At 53.2% G+C, this 19,647-nt stretch overlaps 4 protein-coding genes across 4 annotated transcripts; 1 reads left to right on the top strand and 3 right to left on the bottom strand.

The window, feature by feature from the left end:
• Positions 1–326: 326 nt before the first annotated feature.
• On the bottom strand, positions 327–1,997 carry N7462_001722 (uncharacterized protein; the record flags this gene model as incomplete). The annotated part of the gene is made up of 1 exon (XM_057073448.1): positions 327–1,997. One exon carries the CDS (start codon positions 1,995–1,997, stop codon positions 327–329), a length of 1,671 nt encoding a protein of 556 aa, XP_056937089.1.
• Positions 1,998–7,365: 5,368 nt separating this feature from the next.
• On the top strand, positions 7,366–10,056 carry N7462_001721 (uncharacterized protein; the record flags this gene model as incomplete). Its single annotated transcript, XM_057073447.1, has 2 exons — positions 7,366–7,384; positions 7,676–10,056. The coding sequence occupies 2 exons, from the start codon at positions 7,366–7,368 to the stop codon at positions 10,054–10,056; spliced, it is 2,400 nt and encodes a 799-aa protein (XP_056937088.1).
• Positions 10,057–11,099: 1,043 nt separating this feature from the next.
• On the bottom strand, positions 11,100–13,248 carry N7462_001720 (potassium channel family protein; the record flags this gene model as incomplete). The annotated part of the gene is made up of 3 exons (XM_057073446.1): positions 11,100–12,831; positions 12,893–13,002; positions 13,069–13,248. The coding sequence occupies 3 exons, from the start codon at positions 13,246–13,248 to the stop codon at positions 11,100–11,102; spliced, it is 2,022 nt and encodes a 673-aa protein (XP_056937087.1).
• A 900-nt stretch (positions 13,249–14,148) lies between these two features.
• On the bottom strand, positions 14,149–15,936 carry N7462_001719 (putative pH signal transduction protein PalI; the record flags this gene model as incomplete). Its single annotated transcript, XM_057073445.1, has 3 exons — positions 14,149–14,153; positions 14,223–14,431; positions 14,486–15,936. The coding sequence occupies 3 exons, from the start codon at positions 15,934–15,936 to the stop codon at positions 14,149–14,151; spliced, it is 1,665 nt and encodes a 554-aa protein (XP_056937086.1).
• Between the last annotated feature and the right edge of the window lie 3,711 nt (positions 15,937–19,647).

The following is a 19,647-nucleotide window of genomic DNA, read 5'->3' as shown; positions in this document are numbered from 1 at the left end:
CGTCCGTGACTGTTTTCGTGGAAGATGTATCCGAAAAACGGAACATTCGTGACATATTGCCGTAGTCGAGGGTCAGTAGCCCCGAGGCAATCATAATGGTCATTCGAAGTTTTCGCAGGGAGAATAGACTACCCCATCGGAAAACATGAGGCGTGGTGAGTGTTGACGTGTTCGTCGTCGTAGAACACATTAAAAGCATGAAGAAAAGGAAATCATGGCGGTTGTCGCTTGAAGAAGAGAATAAGGCCGTTGCAGAAAAAGTATCGGAAAACAAAACGCAAAAACGCCAGACCCACCCGAGGAACTCCACCGGGGTATCATTGGTATCAAATTGTGGTCGGGCTAGTCTTGGTAGATGCCTTGTGGCAATTCAAGGCACGTAGAGAGTCTAAGACTCGGCGGAAAAAGGGACGCGAATCTGGCTCGACCTCCGGGAGAGTACCTTGTGATTGTTGCTCATAACACATCGATGTCAGCTTCTCCTTGTCATGGTTGACATACTCGGGAGAGTCAGAACGCTGGCGACGTCTAGAGCGAGCTTGGATTGCGGCAGCAGTGGAGCGATCAATGTCGGCCTCGGGAACAGTGCTATTGTTTCTTGATCGAGGCTTGAGGAGTGATGTAGTGGAGGGTGCCACAAGCCGAAGGGTTTGGAGAGGGCGAGGTCGGAGACCATCTCGACTGGTACTGGGGCGGTCGAGACTGGCACCACGGTATAGATCCGGAATAGGTTGTCCCATGGCATCTTCAGGCATGCAAGGGAACTTCTCAGGTAGCTCGTCATCCAACATGGCTTGATGGAGCTTTGGTTGGGATTTCGCAGCACGCAGCTTCGCTCGGCTGCGAACCTTCCGCAAGGTATCAATGGGTTTCCGAGAAAGTGACTTGTGGCCAATGGACTCGTTATCTGAGTCCGACTCCCAAACAGATTGCTCACAATAAGCATCCATCGTAGAGGTAGAAGGGCGTTCCAGAGATGTGGCGGTCCATTGTCTAGAGATTGGGGGAGAGCTGGCCGAAGGGCTAGGGATTGGACTCGGGCATTCGTTGGCGGGAATGAAGAGAGCTTGGTCAAAATGGGTTGCATGTGGCTCCATGGTGACAGGGTTAATCAAGCTCGGAGGCGAAATCATGGAAGGGTCCAATGGAGGACGAGTGCCCGGGCTGGATTGCTTCCTCCGAGAGCTGTGGGTGCTGGTGCCACGCGACAGATTCGGCAATGTAGGATGAGGCTTCCTCCTTCGGGAGGAAGAGGACATGCTGGATGTCTCGTACTTCATGGTGTATGTTGTGGTCGAGTCGTTAGAGGGTTCAGAAACAGGTGTGGTGGGTCGAGTCTGAGCTCTGGGAAGGCTAGGCACAGGGGGAGGAGGAGGCAGAGAATGCTTAGGAGGGGTCGATGGAGGAAGGTAGAAAGCACGACGAGGCTCGGATTTAGCTCGCTGTGCGTGTTGATAGAGCTTCTGCGTCGCTTGCAAGACTGCGTCCGGGCAAGCGGGAGAGGAATAAGTGGAGGAGAATGAACTACTCGGGGTCAGATCCGGCGTGCTGCTATCGGTCTGAACAGAGCTGAATGAATGCTGGCTACTGTGCAAGCGTCTCTGGTTGTCTTCGGACGAGGAGGTGTAGCGATGGAATCTGAGGTCGTTTTCCCGCTCCAATTGGACGAGAGTCGACCGATCTGGACCGGGTGTCGATTTCTCGTTCGTCAGTGACAGGGTATAATACTGGCTATGGTCTTCACTGAATTGATCATCGCGAATAGTTGGGTGATAGTAAGAGTCGGATTCCCAGACAGGGGTGGCAGCTAATGACTGCTCAAGATAGAATGGATCGGTGTTGGATTCTTCCAAGACCTTGGGGCCAGCTTGGGGGAGATATGTGGAGGCTCGCTTCGCCGGAGATGGGGACGGCAAGCAGATGGTCGTTTCTGATCTGTTCCGGTCTGCGTGTAACGCGTCCAAGTCGCCGGAACCGTATGGATCTCCGAGAGCCATGGAACTATGATCCGCCGATTGTTGGAAGTAAAAAGGATAGACACTCGGACGCGGAGAGGTCCCAGGAACAATGGCTCATGCACTGGATCGCGGACCCAACGGAGATTGAAAAGAAAAGATACAACGAATCTGGAAATATGCGATGGAGAACCACCTGGAGAACAGGAATGAGGAATGGAGGAGGGGGAGGGAGAAGGTAATATGTTTATAGCGTTCGACCCCCGAATCAGTCTTGGCCACGGGATGCGGGACTGAGTGGCCGGGGAGGAACACAGATCCATGCATGCCAATGCAAGTTGTATGTAAACAAAAGGACGGGGAGCACAGACGATCCTGACCTATCCGACCTTACATGACGTGGTGGGGAGCCGAGGATGGCAGGGATGGGTTGCAGCAAGGACCAGTTCGTCGGGGCCGCGTCTCTTTGTCCCAGCAAGGGCGCGCGGATACATGGTTCGGTCAAAAGGCCGGACTTTTGGGTGGTGTTTGATTCAGTTTGGATTTACATTAGAAGTTTGTAGATCTGGTGCTGTGTAGTGTGTAGCGTGTAGTTTGTCGTTTGATACACGGTTGATGTGTGATGCTCGGAGGGCGAGGATGTTGGCAACGCGTCCCAGTCTCCCAAGACCGGCAAAAGCACTCTCCGCCTTCGTGTTCCCTCGCCGCGTCTGAAGCCATTCGTCACAGTCAGCGTCAGGGCAAGTTTAAGTTGTAAGCTCCTACGTCCCACCTTCACTTCCCCCTCTGGCTCTCCGAACTATTCGTACCACCATCCCACCTCTGCCTGCAGTTTTTCAGGTCCTCATTGTCCTGCTCATCTTTAACTTCATTCGCTTTCTGGCCGTGGATGGATCTCATCTCAGCACCGCGTGTTTAGGTACGACCCGGTTTCTGACGTCTGACTGCACAAACCACCCCCCACTCCATCTTGACTGCATCCATGGCCAACAATAGCCCAGCGGTAGCTTGTCCATCACGCCCCAATTAGTGCAGCCCGCGCCATCCACAATCCTGTGGAGAGGCTGGACTCCCAGAGAATGTGAGATATCAGCGTCGCCTGTGTCCTGGGAGCGACGAGTTCCGTGCGGAGGGTCTTCCGGATCAGCCACTAAACTACTTCCAGGATAGTCCGTCCTTTTGGCGGCTCCACCGATCGCCGTCGCTGAGCACCAGGGCTCAGGGCGGCAGGGCTCAGCGCCCAATGCCGCCGCCCACTCGTCGGTCGCTCGCCGTGGCCGTGGCGAAGACCAAAGTGACAGCCACAACTGTGCTCCCCCTCCCCCCCCCCCCTGTGCACGGTGCTGCCATTCCCGAACTCTCCCATTCTTTTGGGAACCGCGCAACGGCGTTGAACTCGAGAGCCTCCAAGCCCTGGTCCAACTGGTGGCGGCTTGCAACGTTTCATCGCCAGAATACTTGTCTATTCTAATTGTCCACCGTTGGATCCCCCATACTCAATCCCCATGCTCCTCCAACTCTCAATTATACAATACGTCATGCCTCCTACTTGCTTCGGACTTGCTTTTTGACCGTGGCTGGCTCAATGCTCTCCAGGTTACTTTTTTTCCCACATACTAACTGCTCTCCCTCTCTCTCTCCACTACTGCCGTCACACCCACGGGGCCGTGTTTGTTCCACATTGCGTGGGTATTTCAGCTCCTCCATGTCCATCCTCGCCTTGAATGCTCGCGGTCTCCCATTTCACCACCCGTCCGTGCAGAGAGCGTCATGGCCTCGGTGACTCAATGGCAGTGTTCCTGGCTCGTGGCTCGTCGGATCAAACACCCTAGGTTTTTTGGGTGCATTAAGGACTTTTTTGTCGGTTTTGGCGCCCACTGTAGTTGACTCTTGAGGTCTGTACTTTTGGGGTGGTTGCCTCTGGCCCCAGCCGGCCCTTGATCTCTTGGGCCGAGCGCGACACGTATGCACTTGACAGTCGATCAATCATATCCACCCGGCACCCCCGAGGAAAAGGCAGCCGCCGTAACAGCTGCCATTGGCTCCTGGATAGAACTTTGTAGAGATCGCACCAATCGACTGCTCCGAGCCCCAGAGGCGCTCACAGACACCTTTCGCGGAGCTTCCTGTTGGTGGCATCTGAGCGTGTGGCCCATCGAACGCGGTATACAATATGATATCACTCCCTACATCCTCCGTGCCCATCCTGAAACACGATCTAGATCCCTGACCAGGATGAGGACGAACGACTGGTTGAACTCCCAGGAAACCAAGTGCACTCGCAAAAGCACCCGGGTTGAGGATCTGACCTGCTCATGAACCATGCACAGGCTTTTTGCACTTCATTGTTCTTTTCATTCAATGCTCCCCACATTCCAATGAAAACTCTGTCGTGCATTGCATCCCGCTATACAGCGCGGAAGCTGCCCGTCTACTCCATCGTACATAAAGTGCCTCCCAAGAATACAAATAACCTATATAATTATCCAACATCCCGAACCCGCCTGCATCCGGACCCCTGATCGGCAGTTCCAATCACCAGGCTGTCTTCAATATCCTCCGACGCCTCTTGTAGTAATTGCATTGAACGCGCCGAGGGCTGCGGTTTGCCCAGCCAACGTCGTCGCTACTGCATCACCCTCGCTTGGGCTCTTCCGCTCACATTCTTCTGCTGCCAGAACGGCTGCCGCCGTTGACGCTGTGGCGGTTGTTTATTGAGTCGTAGTGCAGCCGTGGATGGATGACCTGCCACCATGTAGAAAGATTTGAGATACTGCCCTGGTCCTTTCCTGAATAAGACCACGGTGTGCGAATTTGCCCTTTGGGCACATTTCCAGTCTATAACTCACCCTCGCAGCATTGCAGGGACTCCCTATCTCCCTAGGTCGAACCATCGACAGGAGACAGATTCCAATGCCTCCAGTTGACCCTCGACCTCGGACAAAACTCGAAGATCTCTAGACTAGATCCATCTAGACTCCTCTCCCTCCTCTCTCTTCTCCTTTTCTCCCTGTCTCTCTCTCTCTCTCTCTCTCTCTCTCTCTCCACACACGCACACACACTTTCTCCCTATATCTCCTGTCTCTCCTCAATTCAGCCCTCCGACCCAAGTAGAGATATTTTTCCATCTCCCTAATCCCATGTCTCATTTCTGTCGCGTCTGATTCGCACGTCCCCCATCCATCCCGACACCCTGGAACACACTACCCAAACCCACCTGAAACCGGGCCCCGAGTCCCGGGCCGCGATCTCAGATGGCCTGCGTCCTGCAAGGCACGCTTGACCAGACCTGTCCCCTTTCCATCCCCTTCTCGATCTTCCCCCGCCCGTCGTCAACGGATGCAACGGCCGTGTTCCCCTTGAGTTTATTACGAGGTCCAAATTTTCCGAAAGGTGGCCCGGATCTGTGCGCGGAAGAGGCTTTTCGGTGGCCCTTGCAGCGTTGTCTTCCGGCGGATGTAGAGCGGTTCCACACCCGATGGGATGTCTCGCGGATTTAGATTCAACGGTGTCTTGGGTTTGAGACGCGTTCTGGGAGCCGGGGGTCGCGTTGTTTATTTGTTTGTTTTTAGGGGTTAAGGGTTAAGGGGCTAGTAGGAGTCGAAGGAGTTGGTAGGAGTCTTATGGGGAAGAGGGTGAGGAGGTGTAGAGAAAGCCAGCTTCCCTTGGTAAGGCGTCCTGAAGGGGAGAATGAGGTGCCCTGCGCGAGGGAGAGGCTACGGCGAGTGTCCAGGGTTTCCAGAGCTGAGAACTGGGCCGATGGCTCCTATAGCTCTCTATAGCTCCTGTAGCGACCTCTCTAGGTTCTGAAGTTACTGTAGTTTGCCTGCAGTTTGAGCGTATAGTTCCGATAGCCTGGACGACCCCGGGCGGGGGAGACTTTCGGGGGCGGAGTTAGGGTTTCCGTCCTTTATAGTTCCAGAGACTGAACTCGTCAGACTCACCCAGGGCAGCAATTGGACTCTAGCTGAGCTCACTTATCAAAGAATGTTATATCACAAAGATGTTCAGATCATTTGTCCGTAAATTGAATGGATTATGTGAACTGGTCATTAAAGTGGAGTGGAGCAGAGGTAACTGGTTATCGGAAATATATATGGGTACTAGTGTACATCTCCGTGTGGGGAAAGCAACCATCGCGATCCATAAATTCGGCGCGAACCGGTGTTGGAAGAACCATGGACAACCTCGGACCAGTGCGCCTAGTGGTATTCAGGGGGGTCTCGGTGGAATTCTAGCGAGGATTCCGGTGATGCTAGAGGGGTGACCTCGAGAGCGTCTGTTACGCTTACTGCTCTGTACTCTGTCCACGATGCCGAGAGCATCCTCAGCTCCTCCCGCATGGACCATCGAGTCCACTCAGTCCACCAAGTGGGGACGGCAGCCAGGGACTAAAGTGACTGGTTCCTTGGAGTGCCAGAACACGAATCATCGGGATTAATATAGGCAAACTAGAATAGTAGGGCTTATAAGGAAGCCAGTTGTCTAGTGGCGGCGCACTCGCTGCCCGACGTGCCAGCGCATCACTGGATGCAGGTTATACAACCCCCCTGGAGAACCGAGGACCAAGTGCTCTCTGGCTGTCTGCTTCGAGATCTACGTCAAAATGCTCCGTATGGGCCCGGCTTTGCTAATACCATTCAACCCCGTAGACTATTTGACCCCCAAGAGTTGGAAGGCCCCTCCCCCCCCCCACTTGCGTAAGAAATATACTGTCGCCCACTCGTTCTTCGAGCTTCGCCCAACCGTGGCACTATCGAGATCGTTTTAAGATCGTGTTCCACGCCTTTTCGTGGATCGTCTGGGTCCGCCGGTCCATTGCGAACATCTGTGGACTCGTTTGCCGACGATTGCTCCGGGCTGCGATCGATTCTGTCTTTGGCTAGGGTCTCTTCTTCTGCCTTCGCTCCAACGGGAAATCGACCCTTTGGGCTTCTGTCAATTGTGTCTTTGTTTCGCCAATGACGACTTCTCTGGTGTCTTTCTGCTGTTCTGCCTGTTCTGCTTCATTGTCAAACACTAGGCAGTTCCGTGCCAGCTCCGATCGCCCACTGTGCAACCGACTGAGCCCAGTTGCAGACAATTATTGAGGGAGTGCTTTTTTCGCCTAGTTCGTCGACTGGATCCCTTGGAGACGAAATCCACGGGAGGAGCAAGGGAACGGTGTAGTCGCGACCCTCCTGTTTCTCTCCTTGGGTGGCCTGGAAACGTAGGAAAGTGGAAGTGCTGGCGACGTGGGAGAGGCCGAGGCGAACATTCCCGTGATCATCGAGCAATCGAGCAATCCGGAGCGGGTACTTCTTCCATTCCACAGCCCAACTCCCTTTTCGCCTCGTCTCAGCTTTTCCTGGTGTTCCTCTCCGGCGATTGCAATTGCATCTTGGACTGGTGCAGCAGCGTGGGCGCTTTCATGGTCCGCGCGACGACACGTTTGGTGCGCTGCAGCAGGCGCTGCGGCGACCCCAGCCATCTCAATTAATCCAGCCACCACGTCCTCGCCCCAAACCACTCCAACCTCTCAAATCACCCCCCGACTCTTCTTCTTCTCCTTCTTGCTCCAAAAGAAACGAGCAAAAAGAACCCCACTCCTTCTCAACTGCCAATTCTCCGGGGTTCAGTCACGAACGAGCCCGCAGCATACTCTAGACCTCCCGAGTGAATAGCTACCGCGGATCGCGATTCCCCGTCGGAGCTCCGCTGCTTCAGCTTCCCCGACGCAGGACACCTTCTCGCATTGTCGAACCCTTCGATCCATTTGACCGTGCCAGAAGTGTCTCGCTACACTCACAGAGCGTCTCACGAAGTCCACGACCCTTACGACCCAGCAACGCTTACGACTTTTCCGCGGCAGCGCCAGCAGCCCTCCGTCCCTCGCCCATCCTCCTCTCATTCGGTTGATTACCGCCCGCCCTCTGCGAGCGAACATCAACGTCCCCTGCGCCGAGTTCGTGGCCAGCCTGAAGTTCGCCAGCTCCCACACCGGCGAACAGTCTCCCTAGACGCTACCGGTAGACAGCTACCGCGATCTCAACCACCGCATCCGACGTCCTTCGTCTCTCGTCCCGAGCCGAGCCACGGGATTGCAGGACTACGACCAGCTCTCTCCGAAGTCCAAACCGACGAGCACGGATCGACCGTCGACGACCCGTACCAGCTTCTCGACTCCTCGTACTGGCCGCGGAGGACCACTCACGTCTCGTCCCGAACCGCGTCGGCTATTCTATTTGCGCTCGAGGACGCCATCCGTCGTCCGTTTCCCCTTACCACCGATTGGGAAGAAGTGAATGCTTCTATGTCAGCTATGGTAGGCATTGCTGGTCCCACCGGGCCCGTAGGTAATAATGGAGACCCGCGGGCGATGCCAGGTCCGACGTCTGGTTCATCTTCGAACAAACCCCCTAGTGGCGTGCGAACCCCGACCGATATTATGAGACAACGTCGAGACCGAGAAGCGCGTCGCAAAGCCGAACAAGAAGCCCAAGAGAGAAAACAGGAATTGGAAAGACAACAATTGGAGCAGGAGCAGCAAGAGCAAGCTGAGGCCCAACATTATGCTGCTGGTGCTGCCGCCGATTTACCTTCACAGCGCCGTGCGCAAGCTTCTCGAGCTTCAAGAGGGCCTCAGGTCCCACAGGAGCCTGGTGTAGCGACTGCGCCGCCCACTCACGGCTACCGCCCAACAACTAGCGCCGCGCCAGCGGCTCCCCGACAAGGCTATCAAGCACCTCCTGCGGGTCCCGCTATGCCTCCCCAGTCCCAGCCAGCTGCATCGGCCAGCCAGCAGCGCCTGGGTGAATCTACCACTCAGCATGCTCGCTCACAAAGCGCCACCGCAGGCACAGTGCCTCAGACTGGCGCCTCTCAGACTCTTCAGCAGCCAAAGCGTGCCGGCTTCCCCCATGCCTTTGAACGTTGGGAGACATTGTCTTCACACTGGGAGGGTTTGACCAGCTACTGGATCCGGAAGCTCGAGCAGCACAATGAGGACTTGGAACGCGATCCTCTGAGCCAGCAGCTCGCTCGACAAATCACCGATTTGTCCGCGGCCGGCGCCAACCTCTTCCATGCTGTTGTTGAACTCCAGCGCCTCCGTGCATCCTCGGAGCGTAAGTTCCAGCGCTGGTTCTTTGATACTCGTTCAGAGCAAGAACGCGCGAAAGAGGTACAAGCTGATCTTGAGCGGCAACTAAAGGCCGAGCGACAAGGCCGCGCTGACGCTTTCGCTGCCGCCCAAGCCGCCGAGAAAGACAAGACCCGCGCGGAAGATCTTCTGAATGAAATGCGCCGCGAGCTTCAGATTTCCCGGGACGAAGCTCGTCGCGCATGGGAAGAGCTCGGCCGCCAGGAACAACAAGAGCGAGATCGAACCAACTCTCTTCGCAACGGCGAGCCCACTCTCGTCGGTGGCGTCCAGGTCGTTCCCATGATGTCAGGTTTGCCCAGTCGGCACACCACACGCCCACCCACCCGCGAAGGTCCCTATCCCGGTGGACCAACCGCCGCCTCGATGGGCACTGAGTACCATAGTAAATCGACCGACCCGGCGACAGGCCGCCAGTATTACGATGACAACGCGCCCATGTCCCCAACTGGCTCCGACCCCTTCATCGAGCCCAAGAAAAATCAGCCGCCCACGGCGAGCAGAGCGCCGTATGAGCACGACCACCCGCAAGACCACAGCAACGCTGCTTACCATGCGCCAACCTCCGAGCCGGATGTTGACCGCGTCTCCTACGTCGGCAGCAGCGAGGCCGGCGACGATGAGTACGCAGGCTACGCACGCGACCCGCAGGCTCAACACCCTTACGCCTACCCGCCGCCGCTGTCCGAGGCCAGTGATGATTACGATCACAAGGCGGGTGATGAGCGCCCCTACGTCTCGGAGGCGTACTCGGCCGCGACCACCGCCGCCCCCGCACAGGCACCGTACCCGCCCACGACCATCGACTACAGCGGCTCCGGCTGGGGTGTTGGCTCTGGCTGGGAGGCTGTCACTCCGCGCCACCGTCACCCGACCCGCCTAAGCGACGTGCTCGAGGAGGACGAGCCCAGCCGGACGAGCCCGTCCCGCGCGAGTCAGGCTAGTCGCAGCATGATATGAGTGCCAGATGCCGGGGGGGGGGGGTTATCTTGTGAATACGTTTTTAGTCCCGGGGCCCAAGGCAATACGGCATGGGTCATTCTTGTTGCCATCTTGCCTTCTGCGTTGCGCTATTTGAAAGCCTGCATGCATCTTGATCGCGGCGGTTGGGTACATAGATCGAAAACGGGGAAGCGGGTTGGGGTTGTCCTGCTGTTTTGTTTTTTCCCTTTTTTTGTTCATTTCATTCCCTCTGGTACGAACGAGCGTCTCCCTGTCTTTTCTCCTTTTCTCTTCGACCTCTCTTCCTTGCTTTGTGGCCATGGCCTCTTTCTTCCCGTCTTTGGGTTCCTGGTGCATGATTCTTGTCGTCACCGATCTGGCGTTTTTTTTTTTACCCTCTGTTTTTTTTCTTTGTTTCCTCTGTGACTTACTTGCTACGTTATTTCATCCTATGATGATCATAGGTAATAATGCCGTGGATTATTTCATTTCTGTTCCCAGCAGCTTCGCTATCGGCTTCGTAAAAGTGTCGAGTAAATCGGGAGATATGACTGCATTGCGTTGAAAGGCAATTTTGGGATTGTCGTTGGGAGTTAGGGCTAGTGTGAACGGGTCGATTCCGTGGCCTTGCTCATCAAGGGTTTCACGGGTCCGACAAGAGACAAGAATAAATCTACAGCTCCTATTACTATTTTTTACAGAATGAAGTCTCGGGTTGATATATATATTTCCTATTCCAGCCTCAAGTGGAAGAAATATCTCGAGTCGTCTATAGCAGATGCAGTATATTTTGGTGCGGGTATAGATAGATAGAAAACATACTGATTCAAAAAAGATAATGACACCGCATGGAATCACATCGCGCTCTTTATACGATTTCAGATATGTTCGGTTAGCTGGAGTTGTGCTTGAAGTTACTGCTGCCCGTCTTCTGGTTTCATTAAGCACCAATAGGGTAGATGGAATGACCAAATGATGGAGAAGCAGGCACTGGGCGTCATAGAAGAGGAGCAAAAAGAAGATCCGAAGTCCTATATCTGAAACCGACTCATACAGTCTCATCATTCTGCTCTTGCACTTCCAGACTCCAGACCCTTATCCGCGTCCGACCCAGTCGCATCCTCAACTCCCTCACTTGCTTCAGGCGAATGATAAGCCCGACTCGCCCGCTTCAACTCCCGCTCTAGAGCCTCCGTCAACGCCCCCAAGAGCCATTCAACTTCGCTTTTCTCCCCTAGCAGCGGATTCGCAGTATCAATCCAGCTCCAGTCCTGCAGTGCACGATCCGCATCTTCGTCTTCACAGGTCGCGCCATCGTCCTCTAATCCCGAAGGTCGGTGTTTCCCCGAAATCAGCGCAAGATAGTACTCCCATTCCAGATAGTCGAATTCCTTGGAGAGGTTGCTGGCCGCGTACTGCATGAGCTTGCGCACCTCCCGGAAGAGCAGGTAGTGGTAGTGGTGCACGTTCTCGGCCGCAAAATCACCGCGGATGTGCGCAAATTCTTCCTTTTTGTGCTCTTCGGCTTCGATGGTGCTGCGCGCTTCGCAGTCCCCGTGTCTGGTCTCTCCGTTGCTGCTGAGAATATCCTGGACACTATTCTTCTCGCCAGATGTTTGCTGGAGACATTTCTCTCTCCAGTTGATATGCAGAATATCCTTCAGGCGATCCATGAAGGGCTCGTCGCCGGGGAGAATGGTGATCTCACCGATGAAAAGGGTGACGTCGCGGACGAACCGGATGAGAGTGTCGCCGATGTTGGAAATTAGGATGGTGATGGTGGGCACGGCGAGCAGGGACCAGAAGACGAAGAACGACTTGCCCAGGCTGCTGACCGGGAAAAAGTCACCGTATCCGATGGTCAGCAGGGTTGTGTAGGCGAAGTAGAGTGCTTGAAAATATGTCCATTGGCGATTGCCTTCAGAGCGCCAGAAGACGACCGCGCCAATGAGCCACAAGGCCATCCAGACAACAAGCGAGATGACGAGTGAGATCCATTTGTGCTGCACAGTGGCAAGCTGCCGGACCCGTCGCATTGTGATGAATTCTCGCTTCTGTCTCTCGCGCTCATCCATCTGGTTATCCTGCTGAGATACACTACTCAGATCTGGTACCAGTCCTTGGAGATGGTTGTGATCAGAGAATGCCTGCTTCACCAAGATGCGGCGAGTCTGCGCCTTCAACATATCAGCTATCTTTTGTCGCCCATGCTCCAGCATCAATGTGCGGATAGAAGAGATGATTAGACCCAGAATAATGATGCCACCAATGGCATATGGGAAGAGTAGACCTCGGCCAAGATGGGTCATGGGAACAAAGTTTCCAACACCGATGGTAAGTAGCGTGTAGTCGGCCCAATAGATTGCGTCCAAGAACCTCCAGCCCTCTATTTTGGCAAAGACGGCTGAGCCGCCAAGGAGGTAGATACAGAAGAGTATAGTCTGTAGCATGAGTGTACGCTGGCTGGTTGTCAATTTGTATTCACGACTGTAGTGGCCCTTCCAGGCTCCATAAGCAGTCATGACCATCAAGCACGCGACGATAAAGTGGACACCGGCCGCAAATGCCCCGTAGAAGTATGCTTGGGTGTAAAGCCGCCCGGCGTTTTCGGGCCTGTACATGAGGACCCCGAATCCGACGAGTATTCCCATAAGTAGCACCGATGAAAGGAGCCATCCAATAATAATGATCGGCTGCGAGACCCCAAAAGAGACACGGCGCGTCATGTTCAACAAAAGGGCAAAATTTGCTACCAGCGCGCACACGAGCGAGACTGCATTGATTGCGGTAACCCTGAGAGAAATGAGGATTTAAACCAGAATCGTGGCATACAAGGAACTCTTCTCCAACGCACCATTTTGGATCGTTAATGTCTCGCCTCCCACCGCCACTGAGTATTTCCATGCGCCAAGTCTGCGTCAACGAGAGAATGCTAAAGGCACTCGCAATCGGACCAAAGGTTCCCTAGAGAACATTAAAAAAAAAAAAAAAAATTAGGCATGAATTCACTCAAATTAGAATGTGACATACTGCCGCTAATGGATACGCTGTGCTTGCTAGCCACCACCGGGCCGCATGAGGATGTCGAGGGTCTATTTGATGCCCTTTGCCATCCTCAGCATCTCCCGGGGGCTGGTCACTGGGTTGGCTTTGGTGGTCTAGAGCGTTCGCCTCGTCAGTGATGGCATCGTCAAGACCGGGGTCGTTCATATTGTGTGGTAACGCTGAAGGATGTCCATCGAGGTTGGAATGCCACTAAACAGGAAATATCACACAACGATGATGGGAATTGAATGACGGTAGCATAGTTGAATGACTCTACCCAACATCGAGTTGAGAAAAAACCACCGCCGTGTATAAGACTACTGACTTTCTCTGAAATCAAGCTTTCTGTCACCAAGGCACTCAACAAGACCGTCATGATCGACATCGACGGAAATCACAAACTGGTCAAATAACGGCATCGGGCGTTAGGGTCGACGTCATATCACGTGGACTAGGAACATAGTTCCATGGCTTGAGCGATCAGAAAACAGGAAAAGTCCAATCTTCTGGGAGGAAGAGGGAGAAAGAAATATATGCGATTTAGATTGGACATAGATAACAGTTGTCCAGGAACGAAGTGAAAAAGAGGGAGAAAGATCAAGATGGATTGGAAAAAAAGGTCAAGGAGGGAATCGCACCAGGTGCTTTTGATCAAGTTCGATAGAAAAAGGATGAGGAGCAAATACTGATCTCTGTACATCGCATCGAAGGCTGTACATATCGAGTGTTGTAACAGGAATAGCAGAAAAAAAAGCCAGCCAGCTGTATCCTTGACACTTGATTTATCCGTTGATGCGCAAGAGCAAAGGGCCCCGTTGATCACTCGGGTGAGCAAAGTAGAAGAAAAAAAACCGGAATAGAAAAAAAAACCACCAGAAAATTCAACGACGCCAGTAACTCCGCTCTCCGATATGACCCGCATTGCCATGAGGTAGAGGAGAAGAAAGATATATCACATGTCCAAAAGATGAGTAGTCAGGGAATTAAAAAAGGGGTATCGCAAAGCATGTCAATGTCGGTGGAATCATGGGAGAGCAAGGTTGAACCACTGAGAGATTGAAATCATCAAACTGGAGATATGTTAGCCGTGGTTGAATTAAAGTAACAGGGCTCTCTATCGCTATCCTGGAAAGGCTTACAGTGGGTTCCGCCAGGAGTCAGAGACGAGGGGACTGCGGAATCATGCTGTGGGGAAGGACGCCGAGCGAACCGAGGGTCGACGTCTTCATAGTAGTTGGTACCATGTGTAACACGACCACCCTCGTGCACCGGCGATGGCCCTGGGCGTGGAGAGAGTGTGCGACGTGTGTCTTGCGCGCCCCATCCAGCACGGGCCGGAACGTATGACCTGCGAATGACTCAATTAGAAAGCGTTGAGATTATCAGGCAATGCAGAACTTACTCAGTCCGACTGTAGAGACTGGTTGGACTCTCGAGAGGAGCGTTTTGTCCATCTACGGATAAGGCATGCGGTTGGGATTCATTGGGCATAGACGGGTCCAATCCATGCGCGTCATAATGGCGAGCTTGGGGTTGCATTTCAATGGCTTGACCAATAGGCTCAGAAGATACAGCCATTCCAATTGGACCAGGAGACGGGTCACGCATTGGAACAGCCGATCCCAGGCCTTGCTGATCGTATGGATCATCTTCAGGTCGGCCATATGAATCAAAGCTGCGATTCGGTCCAGAGGCATAGCCTGGAGCACCACGGGGTGCGCCCCGACTAGACATCATGGCCCCACGACCGCGCGAGGGCATTGGTCCTCCCATGTAGCCTCCTCGAGGACCAGCAGGGCCGCGCGGCGCTCCTATGTACGGTCCACCGCGTCCATAGCCACCCCGAGGAGGATACCCTCCTCGACCGCGCACAGCAAACCCAGGCGGGCCTCCTCCACGTCTAGAGCCCATGCTGCCATCTGAGTACTGCGGGCGTAACCGAGGATCGGAGGGATTGCGCATCATTTGGCTATTGCCGTACTGACCAGAAGGCGGCATACCCGCATCATCCCGAGGTGCGCGGTAGGGAGTGCCATGTCGACTGGGGTATTGAGCATCTGGGGGTGGTGGGATATCACTCATTCCATTCTGAGAGTTTAGCGGGGTCCGATCATCGTCGCTGGTACGGGTTTCTGTGCGGAATGCAGCAAAGGTAGGGCCAGATTCCGAAGTCGGAGACCCAGACACGATGGCTTCTTTAGTCTCGGCAGTAACAGGTTCGTTAGCGAGGGCTGCGGCGGCAGCATTCTGTCGATTGTAATAGTTCTCGCCGCTCATCTCCGCATTTTCAGCGATTCGACGCTTCCTTGCTTTCCGACTGACCAAGGTTCGACGCATCGCGCAAGTCACCACCCCGCATGAGACGAGAATGATGGTTGAGGCCAGCACAATCCACCCACCCCATCGCATATGTGGGACGAACAGTAAGATATCGACTAAGAAGGCAAGTAGCGTCACCAGCAGAGTTGGGAGCAAGAGAATGAGAAGGGCGAGTAGAAATCGCGGCGAGTGGGAGGGGCCGTGAAAGTGAGCGGAGCCGGCCAGACAGAGACAGACGAGGGTTAAGAACGCAGCGATCGGATGGACGATCAAGATCGATGAAAGGGATTTGCGGGTGCTCGATGGGAGATTGAAATCATCATTCGAGCTGCTGTCCGAAGGGAAAGAGGTGTATCCGACATGGATCGCGGTGCATTTGTCGCCTTGGCAGTAGCCAAAGACGCCATAATCAACATTGCTGTATGTCGCGAGTGGAATTCCTTTTACAACTGGGGTCGACAGGCAGGATATCAGGAGTAGCGCAAATGCGACCAATAGTAAGATGGTCAGAGGCGTGGCGGGCTTGAGCAACATGGTGAGGCGAAGGGCGATAGCTCCAGTTGCCCTCTAAACCCTTTATCTCTCACACCAAAAAAACGAGCGAATTCCGGATTGCGCAAATTGAATGAATCAATGAGATCTGTAATTTAAGCCACCATGAGGTTCAATGCAGGTCTTCTGAGACCGAGAGGAAAGGGGAGGAGGGGGCGGAAGTCGGCCGGGAGGGGGGGGGGGGGGGGGGCAGTGGTGGTGAGAGGTTGAAAAGGAATGGCCGGAAAGATCCAAATGAGGGGAAGTTCAAGAGTGCGTTTTAAACACTAAAAGCCGCCATGGAGAAGAGAAAAAGAGTGACAAGGTGACGGGGGGACAAAAGCGACCAGGACGAGGTGATAAGCCGTGATTTGCGGAGGCAACGAGGAAACCGTGGACGCCGTTTGGCAACCTGAGGCCCCAGGCCACCTGACCCACCGACTCGCGTTCAGTGTAGAGTGTTCTTCCTGTTCAACCTTGGAACTCGACGGCTCTATGTTGCTCACTACTCGCTACTACGTGGTCTCATATCCTGTTCGTGTCCATGCTTCCGTTATGACTAGATTTCAGAGCTTCGTTGCTTCCAGAGCCCTAACTCAACTCTTTGGCCGAGAATCGCTGCTGCCTTTAGCCGGCTGACTGCAGCAGCACTGATCCTCCCCTCTCGTGGGCGCAGCCAGGACTCGGCCTCTCATTCGCCGATCCCGTAGAGGCGTCGCTTCGGGGCCATTGATTCCATGGCTTGACTGCGCCAAGCCTTGCGGAATCACCTTCGGTAGTGACTTTTTTAGACCTGCTCGGTGCAGTGATTCCAAGATTCCGTATAATGACGAGTCACTTCTCCCCACAGTCCCATCGGCCCGGTTTGAACGAAGCACCGGCACACTGGCGGCTGGGATCTTTTCTGTCTATCTTGATTCCTATCGCGATGTGTGCCCCAATAGAGAATGGCCGTGAAAGAACTTTTCCCTCTGGGTTCCGCTCGTACTTGTTCCAAGGATAATTTGCTCGCCACGAACCAAATTGCGGTTGAAGGTTAAATGGCAATGTTGTCGAATCCAGACCAACAGCATTTTATTCCCTGAGGTGAAACAGAGATCGACACTGGGAGAAATCTATACGATTCATTAGGAGACTCAAAACAATTTGATAGCTCCAAAAAACTGCATCTGCAACCAGATCTAAAACCTGGCTTGGCATGCTCGCCCTGGATCAATCTAACGATGAGGTAGTCTAGGTAGTCCCGTTGGCCGTCCCAAACACGGGATATCATGCGGCATCTACACAGGCCTACCAAAGAGACGTCCCTCCTAGGTCGAGCAACCCAAAAATGCCTAGACCGCCCTGGAGGTGCCGCTGCGGCCCACTGTCCACGTTCTAGTTGAAACAACCCGCGCTCCACTAGCTCAACCTAGCCGTATTTTGCACAGGCCGTCCAGAGTAACAGGGTGAGATGACATTTGTCGCTCGGAGCCCGACTAATCAGTATGTAAGTACATCCTCTGCAAATGAAAATAAGAATGGAGAGGGAAGCGAGAGCTTCGTAGGGAAATTGTCGGCTAAATAAGCTCTCCTTTGGTATTTCATGCACGTGAGATTTTTATCTCTTGGGTCTGTTGGCCGAGTTTAATTAAATTAAGCTTATGCTAATCGCCACGCGACCATCGGAGCTGATGAGATAAAAATTTGAAGCTCAGATTTGGTTTCCGGATTCTACCATACATCATTTGGCTAATATCTACATCGCTGTTTCGTATATTCCAGAATGCATGTGTCCCGACAAACACCAGCTTCCCTGTGGATATGGGTTACACAGACAACGGCATTGTTGCAATGAGAGCCTTCGCAGATGCCGGATAATCATCAATTTTGACAAACTCTTTGTTTCCACAATTCTCACTCATAACTTCTTTCTGTTAAAATATCGGCAGCGTCGACGAATGGGTTTTACGAGGACCAATATGCACCTCCTCTCTTTCTGTACGTGCTTCAGCTCGGACTTGCCATGTTAGACATTTTTAAAGGCACGGCATCGGGAATGGATGTGTTCTACAATGTCTGAGTAACCCCGTGACAAGGGACCTGATACTTAAATGCAGCAAGATGCCCAGCCGCATCATCCCATAATCCTTAACGTAGGATCGAGAAGGAGACAGCTGACCGGGTTGCAAACACAATAGAGGGCATTTTGTGTGAGTTGGAGCTTGTCATCAAAATCTCCTACCGTGTGGAATTCATGTGCTCTAACAGACCAAAATTTCAGCAACGCTGAACTATCTCTACAAAATCAATATGCGCTGCTTGTGGAGATTCTGGCCATGGACAAAACGACCTAGAAAAACAGATGAAGAGAACTGCTCACTTTTACCGGGAAGGACAACTTTGCTCCAATCGTGGGAGATGAGCTTGAGGAATGAGACACTTGACCCCAGGTCGCAATCTCATCTACAGGAGCGATACGTGCGGTTTGGCATTGGTGGGGCTGGAAACATGCGCAAGTCCTGCTTCCCTTCTCTGGGCGTCCTTCCTGATTTGTGATTGCGTTGAAGCAGACGATTTCTGACTTTGATAAGGGAAGGTAGGGTCCTTTCACACAATGGACGAACCATCCAGACCATTGCGCGTTAAGGTAAAGAGCAGTCAAAATGGGACTTGATGGTAAATAATGGAAACTCGGATTAGTTGTCAAGAATTAATAGTACTGTTTGAGAGAAGACTAAGATTGTTCAACATTCGGACTAGAAATGAAACATCAAATTGTCCATTGTACTATATCCCATTACCATACCTTTCAGGTGGATAAATATCCGAGAAAAGCCCTCATAGAGAGTCCCGTGTATTCCGAATCATTTCAAAAGAGGCAGTGTCTAGTTCAACGAAAGATCTTTCCCGGCCTCGTGCGACACCAGCATCGCTGTCCTGACTAGGGCGTTAATGATGCTCCCGGGGTAAGGGCTTTGGGGCGTAGACAATCAAGTGGCAATTGATGCAATCTCCTGATGAGAATGATGACCACTTATTCTTTGCAGGGATGCTTGCCAGCACCCATAGCTCAGTGGTAAAATCGGAATTCTGAATCAAGACAATGTACCGGAGTCAAGCCATTCGAAGCAATATTAGCGGTCGCATCCCTACACGAGCCTCATGATTTTAGACTCCAATTGGGCGAGTCCTTTGTCCACAGCCTCATGTTTTGAGAGCCCAGCTTCGAGGGCTTGTAATGAGTGCCCAAAGTAGTTAGGAGACACACAGGGGTAGTCAATAGGGGCCCAGCCACGTTGTATACCAGCAAGGGAGGGGAGACCGCGATCGCCCTTCCACCACTTGATGTATCAGAATCAGAGTAAAATGAAAGTTCCAATAGAGGGCTTATTGTGTCTGGCGATGATTAGGTGTACTGGTCTTGGTTGCGAGAATGAGACACCTCTTTATTGTTTGTTACACCCTGTGCCGGAGCAAGCAGCCCGGCTTGGAACCACACTCAATTTCTCACAACAACCGCTGTAGGCACACACTAAATTGCATTCAAGTGAGGACATGACAAGACAAAACCTAGAAAATGAGAATAGGACAAGGAAGTTTAAAAATGAATATCTGATCTGTACGGTCGATCAGGTCCAGGCCGAAGCCACAGAAATGTTGTCGTGAGGCGGGGAATGAGATCGGCCGCCAGACCGCATGGGCGGCCGTCAAGTAATCTCCAGTGCGAAGTAC

The sequence above is a fragment of the Penicillium macrosclerotiorum genome, assembly GCF_028827735.1.
Source record: "Penicillium macrosclerotiorum strain IBT 26536 chromosome Unknown utg000002l_segment0_segment0, whole genome shotgun sequence".
Classification (NCBI taxonomy): domain Eukaryota; kingdom Fungi; phylum Ascomycota; class Eurotiomycetes; order Eurotiales; family Aspergillaceae; genus Penicillium; species Penicillium macrosclerotiorum.
The sequence above is the reverse complement of the archived record's forward strand: the minus strand, read 5'-3'. Positions and strand labels throughout refer to the sequence as shown.